This window comes from Bacillus rossius, chromosome 16, assembly GCF_032445375.1.
Source record: "Bacillus rossius redtenbacheri isolate Brsri chromosome 16, Brsri_v3, whole genome shotgun sequence".
Taxonomy (NCBI): domain Eukaryota; kingdom Metazoa; phylum Arthropoda; class Insecta; order Phasmatodea; family Bacillidae; genus Bacillus; species Bacillus rossius.
In genome coordinates this window covers 1,597,207-1,617,772 of record NC_086343.1, presented here as the reverse complement: position 1 = coordinate 1,617,772, position 20,566 = coordinate 1,597,207, and the positions used below count along the sequence as shown (strand labels likewise).

The 20,566-nt window shown below is 36.1% G+C and overlaps 1 protein-coding gene across 2 annotated transcripts in view; it reads left to right on the top strand.

Moving 5' to 3' along the window:
• The first annotated feature begins 78 nt into the window (after nt 1–78).
• LOC134540142 (uncharacterized) overlaps nt 79–20,566 on the top strand; it is a 63,738-nt gene continuing 43,250 nt past the window's right edge. The window contains exons 1-5 of one of the 2 annotated variants that reach the window (XM_063382676.1): nt 79–1,562; nt 6,341–6,478; nt 12,017–12,142; nt 12,503–12,625; nt 15,836–15,945. In XM_063382676.1, coding sequence (XP_063238746.1) covers nt 470–1,562; nt 6,341–6,478; nt 12,017–12,142; nt 12,503–12,625; nt 15,836–15,945 — 1,590 coding nt within the window. In that variant the 5' untranslated portion in view covers nt 79–469. The remainder of the gene's footprint in view (nt 1,563–6,340; nt 6,479–12,016; nt 12,143–12,502; nt 12,626–15,835; nt 15,946–20,566) is intronic. The other variant, XM_063382677.1, reaches the window with a different exon arrangement.

The window sequence follows — 20,566 nt, the reverse complement described above, 5'->3', positions numbered from 1 at the left end:
TGAATGATAATAAAAATACTAACCATATAGTGTCGAGAGTACTTATGAAGAATATTAGGAAAGTGGCTCTTTTCAAGCCAAGGTCTTTGCGTAGAATGAACGCCATCTTCCGGTGGAATTGTTGCGTCCTGTTGTGTTTAGTAGTTGAATGTATGGCTAATACAATGAATTAAGTTGAATTAGATTTTTAACGTTTCATCGGTAAGTTTCTAGAGTGAAGTTTTTTTTTGTTGTGACAAAGTATTTCAAATGTTTGATCCACCGTGTGTGAATACGTGTTGACTTTGTGCGAAGTAAGTTAACGGGACTTTGACTTAATGCATTTATTAGCGTGCTGTGTTTTGGTCATGGTGCAGGCTGTGAAAATTTTATAGTATGTTGACGAATGAATCTTGCATAGCGATATGACACAGCAGTATTAGTCTGCTGTTTGTTGTTGCTTGAATGTAAACAACCACGGGGTGGCGTCATGGATGACGAGGTTGAGGCGGACGCTAGGACCAGCGGTATGAAGGGCGAAGGGAGTGAGTGTTCAGGCGATTCTTTTAAGTCTTCAGCTTCAGACAGTCAGTTGGTGGTAGTGAAGGCTGATACGAATATTAAAAAGCTTCATAATGGTGACCCAGAACACTTGTCTTCGGACGAAGAGTGTGTGGTGGAGGAATGTAGCTCCGGTAAAGTTACCGTTCATTCAGATGAAGACAGCGAAAACGTGGAAAAAGAGTCCTTGGACTCGGAAGAGGAGGACTTTAAGTTACACGTAGACGTGGACGTGTCAGACCAGGAAGGTAGCGACGCTGAAAGCAGCGGGAATAGGCAGCTGGAGCCAGTGCGCGCCAACTCTGCCGGCGATAGTGAAGTAATAGAACTGAGTGCAGGCGAAGACGACGACTGCGAAGTGGTTGAGATAAAGGAGAAAGAGAGAACCGATAAAGAGAGCGAGAGGCGCCAGGAAGAGAAGACCGGTAGGATAGAGAACAACTCTGTGGAAGTGGTGGATATAGATGACAGCGCGGAATTGGACAAAGTTGAGATGGCCGGATCTGCTAGATTTGTGGGTGGAAAGCCGGTTGAAGAATCCGGAAACCCCTCACCAGCATTGGAAGACGATCAGAATGTTGAAGAATGCTTAGGAGCTGTAGTGGCCAGGGGGAAAGATGGTGTGGCACTGGAAGATGATGAGGATCTGGGGAAATGTGAAGAAACTGATAGAAGTTCAGTCTGTGAAGAGACTCAATTAGTTTATCCTTTAAGGTTAGAAGAGAAAGAACACATATTAGAAAACACTGGTGAAGATGATCATGGGGTAGACAATTACTTAAATAAAAACAATATAAATGAACGGGAAGAAGAAAGAAGACAAGTGAAGGAATCCGGTGAAGAAGTGGGAGACTTGTTTAGACATTGTGATCCAGAGGTGGTAGTAACACGGACGCTGCCTTCCAGTGCGAGCGACGAATGCACAGGAGAGACTTCCGCAGATTTGTCAGATTCTGATGATTTCATAGGCTTTGAATCAACAGAACCACATATCTTTTCCAAGGAATTTTGTCATGTTGAAGGTGAGTTTAATAAAGTTTTTATAATATTCGTTGTGTTGAAATGAATATTGAATTTTGCTGGGTTGGGCACAAGCCCTCTAGCAATTAGGCCTAGTCCACTCTATTTACTCCTTAAATGTTTTATACGGCATCCCTTGCCAGCACATTCTCTTCGTCTGAAGTATTCAATTCCTCAATCATGTTTCATCAGAGAGATTTTGCAGTAGACCAAGTTTGTTACATTTAATTGATTTGCAAAGCATTTTATGTGTTGTGGTGTACCTATGCTATTAAATCAATAGCACCATGTTTACCATGGTGTGTTTCTTTTTTGCTATTACTTGGGTCAAGCATGGATTGTTGATAATATTGAAAATAGTCTTGATAGGTATCATGTGACATACTACAAAGATACTTGCAGCAATTATCAAATGTTTTAATGTAAATATGTTGTCATAATTTATGTTGTGTGTAAAAAAAACTCAGAGTCGCAGCTTTTCCGAAAATAAAATGAAAAATAATAATAAAAAGTCTTTCGGTAAAACAGATTTTATTTTTACCCTGAAAATAGAGTTAATAAATTTTCATTGTTTTCTGAGATATTAACGTTTATAGCTTACATTTCTATACCTGTGCATTAATGCAGCCACCATATTTTCACTGTAATTGTATTGCGTTTCCTTTGATTCTCCCTTTATAAAAACATGTATATTTTGGATTTGGATTTTGTGATGCAATGAAATGTAATATAAATTAAAAATAATTTTACTTCCTTCTGTGCTTGACAGTAATATTTCCGTATCACGTATCCCAAGTGTGTCTCTTGATCCTGATGACATGATCCTGTATGATTGATCTTGTGGTACATGATGCTTGCTGTTTTAATTTAGTATGTTGAAAGACTTTGGACATTACAAAATATACAATATAAACAATATTATAATTTTAAAAAAATTCATTTCCAGATTTTTATTTGTTCTGATAATACAATTATTCATTGTACATGACAATTTTTGTTGTGACCTATAGTTTAAGATAACTCTCCTTAAAGCCACACATCTCACACTTGGTAATCTTCCACTTGCATTAATAACAATTATTCTGAAAAAATAGGCTTCATTAACCATAATTAAATATATATGTAAACACACAGTGTAAACTATACATAACGACACTGAAATGACTGAGCATTTTTCGTCGTTATAGAGAGTGGTCGTTAAATGGAGAGAAATAAAATATATAGTTTTACTATTCTATAATAATATGTATTTACTGATATAGTACACATTTTACACACTAACATTAATATTCATACAAATAACAACACTTATTGCATATATGTAGTCTGCTATCTTCGTCTGATGTTTTTTGCTGCTCCAATATTTTAATTGTATTTTCCTATTTTTTTAAACTGATATCTTGAGATACTGCCGGTATTTTTATAATAGTTTCGCTGCATCAAGTGCTTAATAAAACTTTTTCGTCAATACACAAAGATTTTTGTTTACTCGCCATATTTACAGTTCGAAAGTCTGTAAGCAACTGCGATAATGATAACGTGTAACAACTTGACAAAAGTCTAGTGACCGAGGTAAACATGTGCAAGTTTATCATACAAAAACAAAAGACAAAATTTCTCAGAATCTCCATTACGTCAGTCGAAGTAAACACGTGCTAGATAATACAACAATAAAACAGCAAACAAAAGAATGCACACAGCTGTGGTTCTTATCAACTTCGGCAACTTAGAAAGTACTGCTTAATTATTTATAATGCCGTATTGTTGTTTTTAAATAGAGTGAGTGTGACGCTATATAGAGTGTATTATAGTATAGAAAACAAGGTAAACCACCCAAAGTCAAGCAATTTCGACGTTTTAAGGAGTTTGTCGTTAAATCGAGTGACATAAAGAGTTTATACTTTATATATATTAAGCAATAGTAAAACATACCATCAATAATATCAACATTCTGTACTGTACAAAAGTTTATTTAGACCTTTATTGTTTAATCTCGGCAGCGCTCATGGAATAACACACATTGGCTGTTAAGTTATACTCCTATCAAAATCTGGTCCGAGCTCACCAGGTTGTGACTTGTGCGACATTAAGGAGGGGGTACTTTAACTTTTGTATGAAGAAGTATGTGGCTTCTTGTAATTGTTTTTTTATTATTGTTCAATTTCAGTACTGCACACTAATTGATGTTTTTGTTGTTGGGCCCCCACTTAACATTCAGTGTAGAGAGCTTTAGAAGCAATCACTTGATTTGAAAACTGTTCAAGATAACTGAGTGGTGTCATGTATGCAAAAAGCATTTAAGAATGCACCGAGGCGTTTGGGGTGTTCTGTGTCCGTTATTACGTTCTTAAACTGTATTTTTAGGAGAGTGAAAAGGGCTAAAACATGCGTCTTCAGAATCATTTTTAGACATTACATGCCTGGTAAAGATTCTTGAAATCACCCAATTATTTCTTTATCTTTATTATTTTTTGACGTATAATGTTATGGTCACCACTCAAATCTCGTAGTTGCCGTATGCCAGATGAGAAGACTGCGTGCCAGTAGTCCTGCACTTGGAACCGTACTGGAAGCACCAGCACAACCTGTATCTGTGACTAGTGAGGTCCTCAGTGTTTTCACATATGTGCCGTAATGGAATGTATATTTTAACGTTATTAGCAAGCCAATATAACAACCTAGTACTATTTTAATTTCTGAAATTTTTTTGCAGTATTGTGCATTTTGGTTGTTTTGTCATTTTTTCACTTGGTGGCCGGGTTATGAATTTTTTTTGTTAACTTTGGAAGTTACAAGATAATCTTTGTATTGGTGGATTTAAATCTATAACTTATCTTCAGTTCACAAATAACATAGATCAATTCAGATACTATTAAGACCCACATCTAACAATTTGCCTTTTAACATGGCACAATATGAACATCAATTTGTAAAAGGTGCTTTTAAGGCAATCTAGGGTAATTAAGCAAAGTGGCAGTTTTTAGTTAATAACTCTAATAATGAATTAAGTTTCTTACCTTGAGTTATAATAGATGGGGAAGTATGCATTTTTCATTGTAAAACCATTCTTAGGGTTGAATTTCACAAATTGATAAAATTGTGGTGGGTAGTTTTCTTATTTTTCTTATTGATCACAAATAACTTTTGTTATAATTGACTAGTTTCAGAGATATTATTATTTTATAACCATATCTCTTTTTTTCCACCCCCTTAAAAATGGAATCCTGTAATTACCTACATGTAGCCTAGTATGATTACATGTTAGCCTAGTATGATTACATGTTAGCCAAGTTAGCCAAAGACCTTACTATGGCCGTTGAGAAGAAAGCCTGAAAAAAGGGGAGGGGTAAGTTGAATTTCAATTTTTTTTTTGTGTGTACAAGTTACTCTGATAGTAGGTAAAAATTTTAAGTCTATTTAAATAGAAGTCATCGGAAACCTTACAATTTATTGATATACACAGCTATGGCCACAGTAAAGTTAACAGTGTAGATTTTTTTTTAATTGTTGCCTTGAATTTGTAACGCACTATCGTTTGGTTCGTCCGTCACGTCTTGTCTGGGGGTTACAAAATGAAGCTGAAGATTGGCGTCCCGGTTTTGCTGATGCGTAGTCTTGATGCATCAAGATTGTGCAGTCAATGGGATTTTAAAATCCAAATTGCCCATTTTTCAAGTGTAAGGTCTACAGACTTGAAACTTGGTAGTAATGCCTGGTACTTCAGCTAGTTTCCAATAATTCTTGCATCATTTCATCCATGCGCAGTAATTTCACTTTCAACAGTTTTATTGTTAGTTTAGATTAAATTCACATTAAATAGGCTATATTATATAATTTACATATTCAATATGTATTATTAATGTACATAAACAACATTTCACTAATTATTATTACTCAAAAGCAGCTATATAGCAAAATTAGAGTTTGTAAAATGTTTCTGTGACTGTTTTACCTTTTTTTTCTGGCACTTTGATAAAATTACTGAATTCATTGTGATGGAACCATGTCAGTTGGCATGGTGGTTTGTAAACTTAAACACTAGAATTTATAATCTTCAAATTATACCCGTTACGAAGTTAAAAGACGGGGTAGGTAAGTTGGATTTTTGTTATATAGAATATCTCTAAATCTAATCATGTTGGGGTTAAGAAATGGGCTATGAATGGAGAAAAAAAAAAATCCTCTTTTTTCTGAATAAAGGATGAATGGGATGTAAGATAAGTTTTATAAAAATAATTACATTTTTTTTAACCTGGTACTAAATCAAGAGCAAACAAATACATTAAAACCCTAACCTGTTTTGAACTTCCACTGTGAAGGTGTAGAAATGGTGTGAATATTTTAATTATGAAATCAGAAATCTAGGCTATCAGTAAATAATTTTATCATGGATGACAGTTCAAATGTGTTTTTTTACATTTATAGAAATTTTCTGGGTAGGTAAGGTAGTTTTGTTTTGAGAAGAAAGCACCTCAAAATCTACTTCATTGGAGAGTAAAAAAAGCAAATTAATAATATCTATTAAAAGTTACTTTTTTTTTTTTTTCCACTTTAACCTACCAAAGATTATCTTATGCCTGCTGCTTGGTTCATGTAATATATTTTAACTATTTGACTGTGTTTAAAAGCTATAAGTATTTTGGTTTTTGTAATCTGTCTCCATATTTTTTCTTCTAACACCCAAAGTAAAGAATTACAATAGTGTCTGCAGATGGGTTTATCTATTGGTTAACAGGGTGTTATAATTGGAGTGTACACAGAGCTTGCGTGTTGGGCTCAGGGTCGGGGCCGAGGGATGGAGAGATCGTGGGCACGCTGCACGTGTCGGCGGACACGCACTTCTTCACGGCGGAGGGCGGCGAGGGGCCCAGCACGGCCAGCGGGAGCGAGGCCGGGGACTCCAGCCGCCTCAGCCCAGGTGCGCCACGCCCACGTATCTGTGGGCATTTAGCGCATTGCAAAAAAATAGGTCTAACTTCTATGCAAGCGCCATGCTCAAAATTGTTTAGAAATAGCTGTGGTAACAACTGTTTCTTTAAATGAGCTTCGAATATCATTTTTCACATAAATATTATTCCAGGGTGTCTACTAGGTCACGAAAGTCACAAAAAAGTCACGTATGTTGTAAAAGGTCACGAAAGTCCCAAAAAAGTCACCATTTTAAAGTATATTTTGGTAAAAGTCACGAAAAAATTAATTACTAGGCTAATGTGTATTTCTTGTGCATTGATCTTGTATATACCTACCTTATTTTTTGTGCTTTTGGCAGCTTGCATTTTCAGGAAAATCATCGCTTAAGATGTTCCCACACAATACATTTTCCCTTGTTTAACTAGGCCAATCCCGCCATTTTCGCCGTTTGCTTTAAAATCCCGTTCAAAATGTTGCTTACAGCTTCTATTCTCCTACGTCCAACGTCATAATTTTCAAATAGAATGCAGAGAAAATTTTAATAATAGCGATTTGCTCTTCTTTATTTAAAAAAAAAAAGTCCATTAGAATGCTGTGAAATTGTAATTTATTCAATTCTTGTACCTTACACGCATAAGAAAAGGATGGTATTCGTTCCGTGGCAGCCACGGCGTAGTCAGTTTCATTCTTACTCTACAGAGCGCACAACGATCGCACATAATCGATTGTAGCTGTCAAGGCGTCAATGCGCGCAACCCGCGTCCATATCGATAAGTTGTTAGCCAAATGGCGAGCATTCATAATCGAACTTATAGCGTTGAGTTCGTTTGTTTACTGCCTGCTTGTGTGTACGAAACGTAAATTTATGTTTAGCTAGGATAAAAGGAAACCAAAAATTTGTGCACAAAATGTGTGATGTATTTTCGTGTTTTGGTTTTGTTAACGACTATGTTTACAAATTAAAAAACACAAAATCTCTAAATTGCCGCCACATTTTATTTTCAAACTGAAATCATTGTCGAAGAGGTTAAAGTGCTACGGAATTAAATTGTAATATTTTCTATGATATATGTGCTGAAAATGTTTGCCAATAAATGTTAAAGTGTTTTAGCGCTTACAGAGTGCCGAAAATTGGCACGCGGAAAAGCAGATATAATTAATTTTATTCAATTAAGTTTCAAACTAACCGTCATTTGTAGGCTTAAATTATGTCTTTTTTTTTTTCCAGCATTTAGGCCTATACATTTTGATAAAGAAAAGTAAACGTCCAATTTTTCATTTTATTTTTTTATGTAAGGTATAGGCTACACTTAATTTTATAAAATTTAAAAATTATACCATTTAGACAAGTTTCGTGGTCACACTTCAGTAGAAATTGTCATGAAAAAGTCAAGAAAAAGTCACTAATTTTTATTTTTGTAACTCAGTAGACACCCTGTATTCATACATTGTGTTATTGAAAAAAATAATTCTACAAAATACACATTTAGTTTACTATTTGTCTGGCTCAAAATAATAATAATGTGAAATAAAGGCAATGACGATTGATGAAGAAACATGTACAAAGCACCATAATTACTGCGCAAACACAATAGCTACCATAAAAAATTACCATATTACTGTAGTAACACCGTGGTAATTGTAGAAGCACAATAACTACCACACATGCACCATAGGTACCATAAACACCTGAGATATACCTATATTAGGCAAATTAAATTAGAGATGATACAAACCAATATTCTACTATCACAGTGTAAACTGTGTAGAGTATCTGTGATTTTTAGCTGTGATCCGATCACAATTCAAGCACATCTCGCCAGTTCTAATGGTGAAAGTAATAATTGAGCAAGCACAAGTAACTTTTCAATTACGAGCCTTTTCTTAACATGTTTATATAGACAATATTTAAAGAAATTATAGTAACTAATGGAATTAAAATAAACTAGGGATGGGACAAATCCACATTTTGGTCGAATCCGAATCCTTGTTCGAATCCTCAGTGTGTCATCGAATCTCGAATTCCAGTCCCACACTAAACTTCACATGTTATTAAAAAAAATTACACATTAATTTAAAAAAATTACATAGGCCTATGTATTAAAAAAATTACATGTGTATTTATAAAATTATAAAATAAGTGCATAGTGTATACACCTGATATAAAATAGAGACAAATAACCTGAAAAACCACACACGTAAGTTTGCATCTGTCTGATTCTCTGTTAAATTAATCCTTCCTATGTTTTCAATAAAATATGTTTGTATAACAGACACCATTTAAAAAAAAAGTTACTTTTTTTCTGCAATGTTATATTATTGAAGGTTGGAAATGATCGAGTAGTTATGCTAATTGACAAAATGCACCGTAGTTTATCTTATGTTTGTGCTATCCGTTACCTTTATAATAGTTTAGGTATACAATTTTCTAGAGCTGGACGAACCTCAGTTCTCTGGTTTCGAACCGAACTGAATCGAACCATAGCAAAAAAATTTCGAACCGAGCCAAACCGAACCTCATACAGAAATAATTGTTTTGAATTTAAATGAACCGACCACCAGCATTTTGGTCTTTAACTGAATGGTGAGAAAGAAAGGTTCTCCAGCCATATGTAAAATTAATACATTATATAGCTTAGCTTTATTAAAACATTGCAAAACATTTTATAAGTAAAGTTTATGCAATAAATAATGAAGGAAAGAAAACAGTTTAGAGAAAATCATTTTGCATTTAATTTCTTTATATATATACTTTTAATTCATGAAGAAGTTCCATCTAAATTTCAAAAAGACTATCTTCCTTTTTCAGTGTACACTAGCCTTCATTAAAAAAAAATAATATTATAAAGATGACGAACATTCAGCATAAGGCCACAAAACATATTTTTGTGGTAGACATAACCTAACATTTTTAATAAGTAAAACTTTTTAATAGGACATTAAAAAGAGTCGAATGTGAATTAAGTTACCTATCTACATTACAAAACCCGCTGACTGCAGTTGCTGTTTTCTTGGAAGAATGCAGCTCGTCAGAAGAAACTTTACACATTTTTTGGGGTGGTTCTGAGTCATCTGGGTCGTCATTATCTTTTCTCCATTTGGAAAACTTAAAAACGACGTAAGCCTGCTCATCGCAAATCACCTCAAGAACAATAATATTGTAAACGTAACGTAAGAAATGTGGCTATAGAAATTTGCTTCGGAAAAAAGAAAACGAGAAATAATGATGGCTGCTGCGACTACGCTAGTCAACTTAGTACCGTACTGTAAAATTTACTGGACCAGTACTTTTAATACACAAGATTAAATTAATATTTTCAGTACCTGACTATTATAACCAAAAAGGCCAAAGAAAATAAATACATACCAGTAATTGAAAATACATAATTTACGTAATCATTTCCTACCGCATTTGTCTTGTGTTAACTTGATTACGTTAGTTTTGCCGAAATACGAGAGTTCTCGTACATGCGCTTTAGTTTAACGTATGGGATACGCAATCTTTGGTGATTTTACAACACTTATCGTACACACACTATAGTTAAAGGTATAATATACAATACCTTTGGCATTTGTACGATAGTTTATATTACGTAGTATGAGAAATGCATACAAAATTCTCTAAAGTAAACAAAAAACAAAGCGCGCCTATATGACAATATGCTATGCGAGTTATGCGACGATTAATAATTTTTTTTATTTTGTCTGCGCTTGAAACTGTTGAGGTGACGATTATGCGATAAAAGTCGGAATATTACAAGTAATGGAATTTTGTTGTGCTGTTTTGTGAATGGTCTCAAATGGGGGTTAGAAAATTAGAAAAACGTAATTTTTTTAAACCAACGTTCAGTTTTTGGAATATATTTTAAGAGGTTTTGAACAGGGTTCGGTTCGGTTTGGTTTGAAATTTTCGAACTTCGCCCAGCACTAACTACAATTTTCAATTACTACCTAAAACTCTTAAAAACCCACCTCAAATCCCACCTCGGATCCTACGAATCCTTGAATCCATAGGATTCGGTATATTTGACGAATCCAAGATTCGAAAATCCCATCTGTAAAATAAACTGCTAAAAAGAAATTTTGATACAAAAAAGACAGCATAACAAAAATGCTAATTATTGAAGTAAAAATGCTATGTGTGCTTTGAAAAATCATTATCGTAAAGCTATAATATATCTAGTAATGTTAACATTAAAATTCAAATCCAAATTGTCTCCATAAAAATAATTATTTTGACAAAACGTTATTATAAGAAACAAAGTATTATAAGCAACATGCCACCACGTCAACCTGCCGAAGAGTTTGGTCAATTCACTTAGGTTTAATCATAATTTTGAGCTCTTTTGCCATGTCAAAAAATACCTTTTAATTAATTGAAGTACTTTTGCTTGCGTATGTTGTGATTAAATTGATTAAATTTGCATGTGTCCCATTACTTTGTGAATGAAATGCAGAAAATGAAATTTTGCAGCAAACACCCATATTTTTAAAATTTTCAACTGTTTGCGGAATCCCTTCAAATTAAAATGTGCTAATAATTTTATGATGAATCATTTTACATACATGTCATTAGATATTTGGTTTACCAGTAGAAGAGTGAATGTTATAGAAGTCGGACTGTATGCCCAAAACTGTAAAACATGAAGTTTTACTTAATTTGGTTTTTATTATATTTTATGTAGCATTTATTTTAGCAGAATGTCTGAATTATTATTTTTAGTTTCATTGTTTGTAGATTTTTATTGAGTCTTGTAGTGGACATCAATGTTTTTAGTATAACAGTTAGTTTAATTGGATTTTTGTATCGTGATAGTTTCCCAAATTATGAAGATATTTCATTGTAGAATTGGTTTGTACCAGTATTTATTTAGTTTAATCTTTGTTTGCTAATAAAAAATAAATAAATTAAATTAACTACTGCCAACATTTTTTTTTTGACTTGGTTAACTTTATTTCTAATTTTTAACACCTTTGGATCTCCTTTTTATGTGAGAACAAGGCTATAATTATGCGTTGGTTTCTGAGTAATTTAGTAAAGTTTAATTTGGTTTTAAGACATGTGGCTGGTACTCCCAGTGTCAAGATGATGGTCCTCAATCGTGAAACTAATAGTTTCCACAATTACAGCAATTTAGCTACATACCTAAGATTATAGAGTAAAGTATTTTAGAATGATTATTGTAATCCATAGTGGGCTAGTGTTTTTCCTTCCCATAATATCCTGATTTACCTCCTACACAGAAGCAGCAGGGATTGTTTTTCCAAGTACAATTGACTTAACAACAAAGTTTATAAAATAATCATATAAAAATCAAAATATAAAATGTTTTGTTGCTCTTTTCTCAAGCAAAATTATTACTTAAATTTCTGTGTATGAACGTTGGCATTTACATTGTACTATCCAGGAGATATGACATATTACAATATGATACATATAATATTGCTTGCAATGCGTTATTGGTGACCAGTTGGGAATGAAAAGTCTCCAACTAGACAGACGTGATCTGTGGGAAAAGTGCAGCTGCAGTGTGTGCATGTGCAGTGCCCACGGAGAGCTCGCGGTGCAACAGCCCGACGGCCAGCTCTGCGAGCGGGGACAAGCGCGGTGGGCGCAAGAGAGTCTCCTTGGACCTCACCAATCCCCTCTACATGAAGCCTTTCCAGCTCGGTGTGTACGCACATCAGCCCTGTTCCAGTCCTAGACTGCACTTAGTAAAGTAGACTTACTAATATGAAAAACATGTCCCTGACTGTGCGAGCAGCATTTCACTGCTTTTGAGCTTGGTTAATTCAAGTAGTGTGTGTTAGTCTCCCCCCCCCCCTCCCCCCTGTTACATGTATTTAATCTTAAGATTTTATGTTTCATAAATTTCAAGCCGGTTGTTGTTTTCTTTGGTAACGTAAGTTCTAAGAGGTGGTTTTTTAAGTCGTAATTTTGATATGAATGAACTGTCTGTAGCCCACAGCTGCCAGACAGTACGCGGTGCTGAGAGAGAGCCAGACTGGATGAAGTGTGTGTGTGATGCAGGCTGGAAGAGGGAGCTGGTGTACCGTAGTGCCATGGACTCTGCCAATCGCCGCATGGCAGATGTCTACTACTACACACCCACCAATAAGAAGATACGCTCTGCTCGCGAGCTGTTGGAGCACGGTGAGTGCGCAACCAGGAGGCCCTTGTTTAGCTGCTTTGCCCTCCACTGGGCCATGCGTTAAACTTAAAGAAAGAAAGGGGGGAGTGTAGAAATTAAGCAGTTTGTGTTTTCTTTACCATTGGTCATTTTGTACATGCGCTTTGGGAGGAAATACAATGAGATTAAAATAAACAGCTTGAATAATACTATAGGGCCTCTGCATGATAAAATTAATATTGAAATCTACATTCTTGACAGTCTTCTGCATGCGCTTTTCAATATAATGTTTGTATTATCTTCGTCTTGACTCAAAATATTTATTTTCATACATCCATTGTGACAGAGCTAACTTAACATGTATTAAAATCACAGTGTTTATTTTAAATAATAATTAAAGTTACTCCATTGCTGTATTTCCTCATCATGGCACGGTTTCCTCCATGAGCACACAACACTCTTAGTGAGACTTAAATGACTAGCCAACTCTAATTGCAGACGTAACAGTTCCGTGGCTATATTATGTAACAAAGTGTCATGATGGCCATACAGTTTTGTTGAATTTGCCAATATTTATATTTTTGTAGAGGTGTTATTTTAAGTACAATATTCTTACTGAAGGAATGCGGGCTAGGCACAGCACACGGGCACTTGTTTGATATAAGAGGAGTCTCAACCCTTACAATTATAGCAATATTTTACAACCTCAATCCTTGCTATTTCATAGACATGAAGCGCTGCATTCCAAACATCTCAGCTGTAAATTGACGTTGATAGTGATTCTACTTATAGACCACCCAAAAACATGCCATGCTAGCTTGTCTTACAATACACTATATTGGAAGGTGTTTCTGTGGCTCTCACCCTTGTTACTCAACACGACTGCCTAGCATTAAACCTGCGGCTTGGTCACAGAGTTGTTGGCAATAAGAAACTCTATTTATAAGCAGAGCTATTTACAAGGGAATTCAATATTTTTTTTTGCAAGATCAGATGGTAAACTAGGTGAAACAATCACCATAAGAATCCAAACCCATTGCTGGTTCAACGACTGAAGTAGCATCAGCGGAGGAGGAATGACACATGCTCAGAGCACCAAAGAAGAGAGAGTAACAGCAAACCGGTGTGCTCGAGGTTATTAGATTACAAATCACGATGGCAGACTGACATGTATGTACTATGAGTTCATCAATGGAGGTGCGTGCTGTTATCCAGTATGAGTAGGCACGTGGGACTAGTGTGTCCGTCAACCATGAACGCCTACAGAATGTGTATGGTGAAGAGGTCATGTCTCGTCAAATGGTTGGTCGCTGGTGTTGCATGTTCAGTGAAGGAAGGCTGAGTGTGGAGATGAAGGTCGAAGTGGGCATCCCCATCCTTCCACATCCAGGAATGAATAAAACATTGCTAGTGTTAGCGGACAGGTGCAAAACGGTGTCAGACGTGGCGTCCATACTTCTCAGGCTCGTCACATGCTCCATGTTGTATTGGGTTACTGAAACGTGTTTGCTAGATGGATGCAGAGAAACCTGACCTTGGATGACAAGAGTGCAAGAATCAACCTCAATCAGGTGATGCGGTACGTGGGAGAGGGAAATGAGTTCCTGTTGAGAATCATCACTTTACCCCAGAAACCAAGGCCGTCTCAATGACGTGCAAGCATCCCAGTTCACCAGTGAGGGTAAAATTAAAAGTGTCAGCCTCTGCAGGAAAGGTTATGGCCACAGTGTTTTGGGATGTGAAAGATGTAATTCTCCTTGATTCCCTCCAAGGGACCATCAATGCAGCACACTACTGCAACGCCCTCACCAAACTCAGGTCTGCCATTTAACGAAAGAGACCAGGGCTCTTGAGTGATGGTGGTGTGCTTTTGGAAGACAATGCAAAACCACACATCAGCAAGGCTCACACGATCAGAGTCGTCACTTCCAAAACAATGCTGAGGTGGAGCGGGCTGCGAGACAATTCCTTGCATCGCAGGGCATCAAGTTTTACGAGAGAGGTTTCTTCAAACTGATTGCATGCTGTGATAAATGTCTCAGTGTCGGTGGCAGCTGTTGAAAGATAGTTCATGATGGCATTGAAATTTTTTTTTGGCATTGATATTTATTTCAATGTAAAAAAAAATTTACAAAACTTAACTTTAGAACATCCCTTGTACGGTTGCTACTAGACTACATTAAATAACACGTACCGATCATCCGTGATGGCCTTTATAACACACAGGTTTCTCCAGATATATTTGCACTCTTCTACAAGTGAATTTATAATTTGTGTTAATTACCTGTTACATTTACACTAGAACCCCAGTTTTATGTATGCTCACGGTTCTTTGCATTGCATTTGTAAAATGACTTTCGTTGTACAATCTGGTGTGGCTCTTTTAAAACACCCGTTCCCAAGAAAAAAATATCTTAAAATTTTTTGAACCAAATATCTGGTATGAGTTTTGTGTATTTGGTCTTAATAAATAAAATGCTATTAAATATAAAATACTGTTAATGAAACAAAAAACAAAAAAAGTAACCTACGGCCCTAGTGTGTGAACAAGGAATGCCCGCTAGCCCTACTCACCAGTTGGACTTGGACTTTTAACAACTCCATTATTTGCTTACCTAATTTTATTGAGACGAGTAAAAATGTATTACTATAACTGTCAGCAAACTGATGAATGTTTTATACGTGTCTGTAAAATATGGCACACCAATGGCCGGTGGTTATTTTCATTCAAAATGTGGCTAAGGAACTAGTTTGAATCAGGTAGAAAACATCAGGCTATAAAGGCTAGATGAGATTCTGTTAATCTGAAATGCAATTGCATGTTTTTTTATTAGATATAAACAATGACCTGATTGAATGCATGCCTGCCCCTCGTCCTGTTTGACTGCTGCGGGCAAATATTTTGACAGCTCAAGCAATTATCTTTTCCCTTGCTTCACAGTGTAAAAAAAAACCTGATGCCACTCTTTTCCTTAGCAGGAAACACAGGCTCCCATGTATTTCGTGCTCCCACTTATGTCACAGAAGCTACCACGGCCAATAGTTTTAAACATAATTTTCCGCCCTATTTTTTTTCCTTCTTAATGGAACATAATGATCGTTTGTATTTCCTATTTTTCGACGGTTCCTGAAAAAGTATTCGTAAAATCGCTGCTTGTTGGTAAAATCAGGGTTCTAGTGTGCCAGCAGATAGTCGTGCAGAGCAGTCGCGAGGGGGGAGTGCGCTGTTACAGTGGACGGGGTGGAGCTCACCACCAAGAACTTCCTCTTCACGAAGGAGCCGCTGGGGCTGGACAGCTCCATGGAGAAGATACGCGACGCCAGGAAGAGCCTCAGCCTGCGGGTGAGTCTCACTGCTCTTCCATCTTCCAGAGCAGCTGCAGCTTAGGGAAATGTATTTTTCGTGGTTTTTATAAATGACTCAAAATTAAAAACTTGTATTGACAGTTTTGTTGAATTTTAAATAGAAATGAACTGCTCTGATTTTTATGTGCCAATTTTAAAATGTTGTCAAAAATAACTACAATGAAATAAATAAAATATGCCAAATAGACATAACGAATTCCATAGAAACAAAAACAAACAATGTTCAAAATAAAACAAAAAAAAAACTATGTGATTTACAGAAATAAATAAAATATTATGGTGGAAAACAATCTTTTTAATTGACTGAATAATAATAATAATAATAATAAATATAGGTTTAAGACACTGTGCTGATGTACTGGTGCAATGTATACAGAATGACAAAGAGAGACACATTACATTGCTTGAAAATGTCCGCAGATACGCCCTCGTCAAAATAAACCCGTGGCACATTTTGGTACCATTAATGTATTATATTTCAAAATAACTACCAATGCCATCTACAATTTGCCCATGATTTAATTCAGTTTTTTGGACATACGCCATTGCAGTTTTGCACTGTTTGTCATGGAAAAATGTCCATAGTACTTGTTTATCTTCAGTGTTGTGTTTATATGTTTGCTGCATTGTTCAGGTTTGTTATAATCTGTCTCCTCGTTGTTAGCCTACTGTGTTTGTCTGTTTTATTTTATTTTTTCTATGACAAATTTTCTTCAACTGAATTCTTGTGCTGTATGATATTACAGTGAAACCCCTTATTTACACTTTTCAGGGGAACAGAGTCAAAAAGTGTAAATACCAGGAAAATGTAAATTGAGGGAAACATATTTTTAAAATGTAACATACCTGGTTTAATGCACTCCTTTTACTTCAGTAGTCAGAGACATCAAAAAAAGACACAGTGAACGAAATATCTTAAAAAAATCCTTCATTAGGCCTATGTAAACCAAAATAAATTTACAACATATAACTTATAAAATTGTGTGAATACAACACTGAAACAATGTGTGCCATGATAAAATGTTACCATACAAAAGTTTTGTAGGCTTATGTGCAAAAACTTTCATGCCTAACTTAGGTCTATTTCTTTGTAAAATAATCAGAAATCTTGGTTTGCTTGCATCTTTGAGTGTTCATGCACATGATCTGCTTCTCTAAAGTATAAAAATTATCAAAAACACCATCACAGTTTTCACCAGCAGATACTCCAATGTAGTCTCGCAGAGTTTGAAGAGCAGCAAGAGCATCTTTACTCGTGGGTGTTGTCACTTCTTCATCATCATCATCATCTTCGTCAGTATCCTGTTGAGAAGTACTGACATGGCTTTCTACAATATCTTCTATACATTGCACTTCCGAAGTGATCACCTGACTGTCCACATCCACGTAATCTTGAAATATTTTCTCCTGCAACACCCTCTCATGTCCTTCAAAATCTTCAATGTCACTGTAATCTTCTTCACTGAGAGTGTAAGGCTTTTCTGGGAACACAAATCCAGCTTTTGCAAAGCAGTTTTGAATAGTTGATGTTTTCACTTCTTTCCAGGCTCTTGCACTAAAATGCAATGCAGTCAGCAGATTTATCTTCATCAAAGAAGGGTCTTTTCCAACATCAAGCATTGTTACTGCCCTTGAAACTAGGTATCTGCGGTACAAAAACTTGAATGCCTGAATGATACCCAAGTCAAGGGGCTGTAGCTCACTCGTGCAGTTTGCTGGGAAGAAGACAATATCAGTGTTGCGAAGCTGGATGGTTGCTTTGTGAGCAGAGCACTGATCTATGAAAAGAAGAACTTTCCTATTTTGCAAAGCCATTTTTGAATCAAATGCATGCAACTGGCTCTGAAACAAAGCATTGGTCATCCAGGCTTTGGTGTTTGCTTCGTACTTTGTTGGGAGTGACTTGATGTTTTTAAAACATCGAGGTTTCCTCACTTTGCCAATGACATAAAGGGGGAATTTTTCACTTCCATCTGCATTGGTAAGCAATAACACAGTAATCCGTTGCTTGCTGAGCTTACCTCCGTGACACGTTTCCCCTTTAAAACTAAAGGTTTTGTCTGGTAGAACATTGAAAAACAACCCTGTTTCGTCGGCATTGAAAACATTTTTCGGGTCGAACCCAGCAATTTTTTCCTGTAGAATTTCCTTCCAATGTTCCACAGTCTCCACATCCACACTTTTGCTTTCGCCACAAACCACCTTGTAAACAATATTGTGACGCTGCTTAAACCGATCAATCCATCCATTGGAAGCTGAGAAATCTTGAATTCCCAGCCTAGAGGCAATAACACGTGCTTTTTCTCTCAGTATTGTACCATTTATTGGTAAATTTGCGGCACGTGCACCAGAAAACCACTCAAGAAGAATATCTTCCAGCTGTTTGAATTTCGAGTCCTTCACATATTTACGTTTTTTAGCACTTGGCCCACATTGCGCGGCATTTGCAGAGATGGTTTCTCGGCTTTTGATGATGGTGTTAAGAGTACTCACAGGGATTGAAAGTTCTTTCGCAAGGTCCACACGTGATCCAACATATTCGTCGAATTTGGCAATTATTTTGATTTTATCGGCAACGGTAATAGTTTTTCGTTGTTTCACTTTCTCCATTTTCTCACAGATATTAATAACGACAAAGAGTTAAAGATGTGTCAAATACATTTACCGCTAAAGCCAATGATACTACCAGCGCTCGTAGCGGAAAGCTGTGGAAATAGAAGTACTGTGAATAGTGCAAGGTTACTTGCACTGTTCACGACGCGAACGCATTCACATACGCAGCTTTTGATGTATCTTTCTTCTATGGCGGCCATGTTTCGGTGTTTGTAAACACTGAACGAGACGTTAATAACGGGAATGAAGCAATTTTTCCGACGTAACAAGCGTGAAAACGACATATACCGCCTTATGGAAAATAAATTGGGCCAAAAACAAAGGAGGTAAATAACGGGAAAACGTAAATACCGTTAACGTAAATACGGGGTTTCACTGTATATATTGAACATTTTTTGTCCGTGCTGACGTCGCGTTGTCCATAATACTTGCTTAGTTTCACTGTTGGTTCCGTTTGTCTGACATCAGCTGATTCAGTCCCACTTTCTGTGAAATTTTTATATTCATATTTGTATTTATTTTTTTTATTTTTTTTTTCCCCTTTTCTTAATTTGGTCATGACAAACAGTTGAAAACTGCAATGATGTATGTCCAAAAAAACTACATTAAATCAAATTTCCCTATTGCATGAATCTTTTAAAGATTGTATTTATCATCACTCATAACTCAATGGGCTCGCCAGAAAAACATTGTCAAGATGGCATTGCGTGCATATTGCTTTGCATTGTAAACAACATATTTCAGAATGATTCAACATACATTTTTCTCAGAAAAATTAAGTAGTGTTTCCCGCAAATATCGCGATTCCATCATATTGCGTAAACATTACATAATTTGTGCATCACAGCAAATTTTGGTAAAAAATTGTTTTGCAGTATATTTATTTCTAATGACTACCAAGTAAGGTTATATTATTACACATCACGTACAAGTATTTTTTTAAAATTTCGTGATTTTGTAAGAAACAAACTGAAAACACCTACCAATAACAGTGGTGCCATTCTATATTGAATTTCCAGAAATATGTTATGCTATGAAAAGTCACACCTAAATTGTCTGCACAACTGCACAACAGCAGAGATGAACTTTGTAAGGTGTGCTACGAATTTGTTACGTTTAAAAATGTTAATAAGTCTACAAAATGCTGTGTCTCTGTAATTAGTACGTGTCCCTGGATTCAGATATTAAATTTACCAAGTTACTTGTGTTTGTGTATATACAGGTTAATTACAAAGTCCGTAAAACATTTCAAAAAATTGAAACAGTGTAATGGCTAAGATTTATGTAACAAATTATATACCACGTGGAAGAAAAACACTCAAAGTTTTTTTTTTCTTTTTTTTTTCTCACTAGTTATAAATGTTCTATGTGTCCACCTTGCGTCACACGACACACATCTAATCAATAGTCCAATTCTGCCCATACCCGACCCAGAATATCAGGAGTGATGGTAAGAGCAGCTGCTACGATGCGGTGTCGCAATTCGTCAAGGTTCTGTGGTAGAGGTGGAACATAAACACTATCCTTGATGTATCCCCACAAGAAAAAATCGCAAGGTGTCAAGTCCGGTGATCGTGGTGGCCACGGAAGTAGCACTGGTCAGCGGCCGCCCCACGGCCCATCCAGCGATGTGGCAACATCTCACTCAGAATATCTCGTACCACATTGTGGTAATGAGGTGGAGCACCATCTTGTTGGAAGATGAAGTCCCTGCTATCAGCTTCAAGTTGTGGCATAAGCCACAATTGCAGCATGTCGAGGTAGGTGATACCACTGACAGTTCTCTCAGCGAAGAAGAAGGGGCCATAAACTGTCTTGTTTGATATGGCACAGAACACGTTAACTTTTGGCGAATCTTGGACGTGTTCGAGAGTTGCATGTGGATTCTCTGTCCCCCATATGCGTATGTTGTGTCGGTTGACTCTTCCTGAGAAATGAAAAGTGGCTTTGTCACTGAAGATTAATTTGCTTGCAAAGTCATCGTC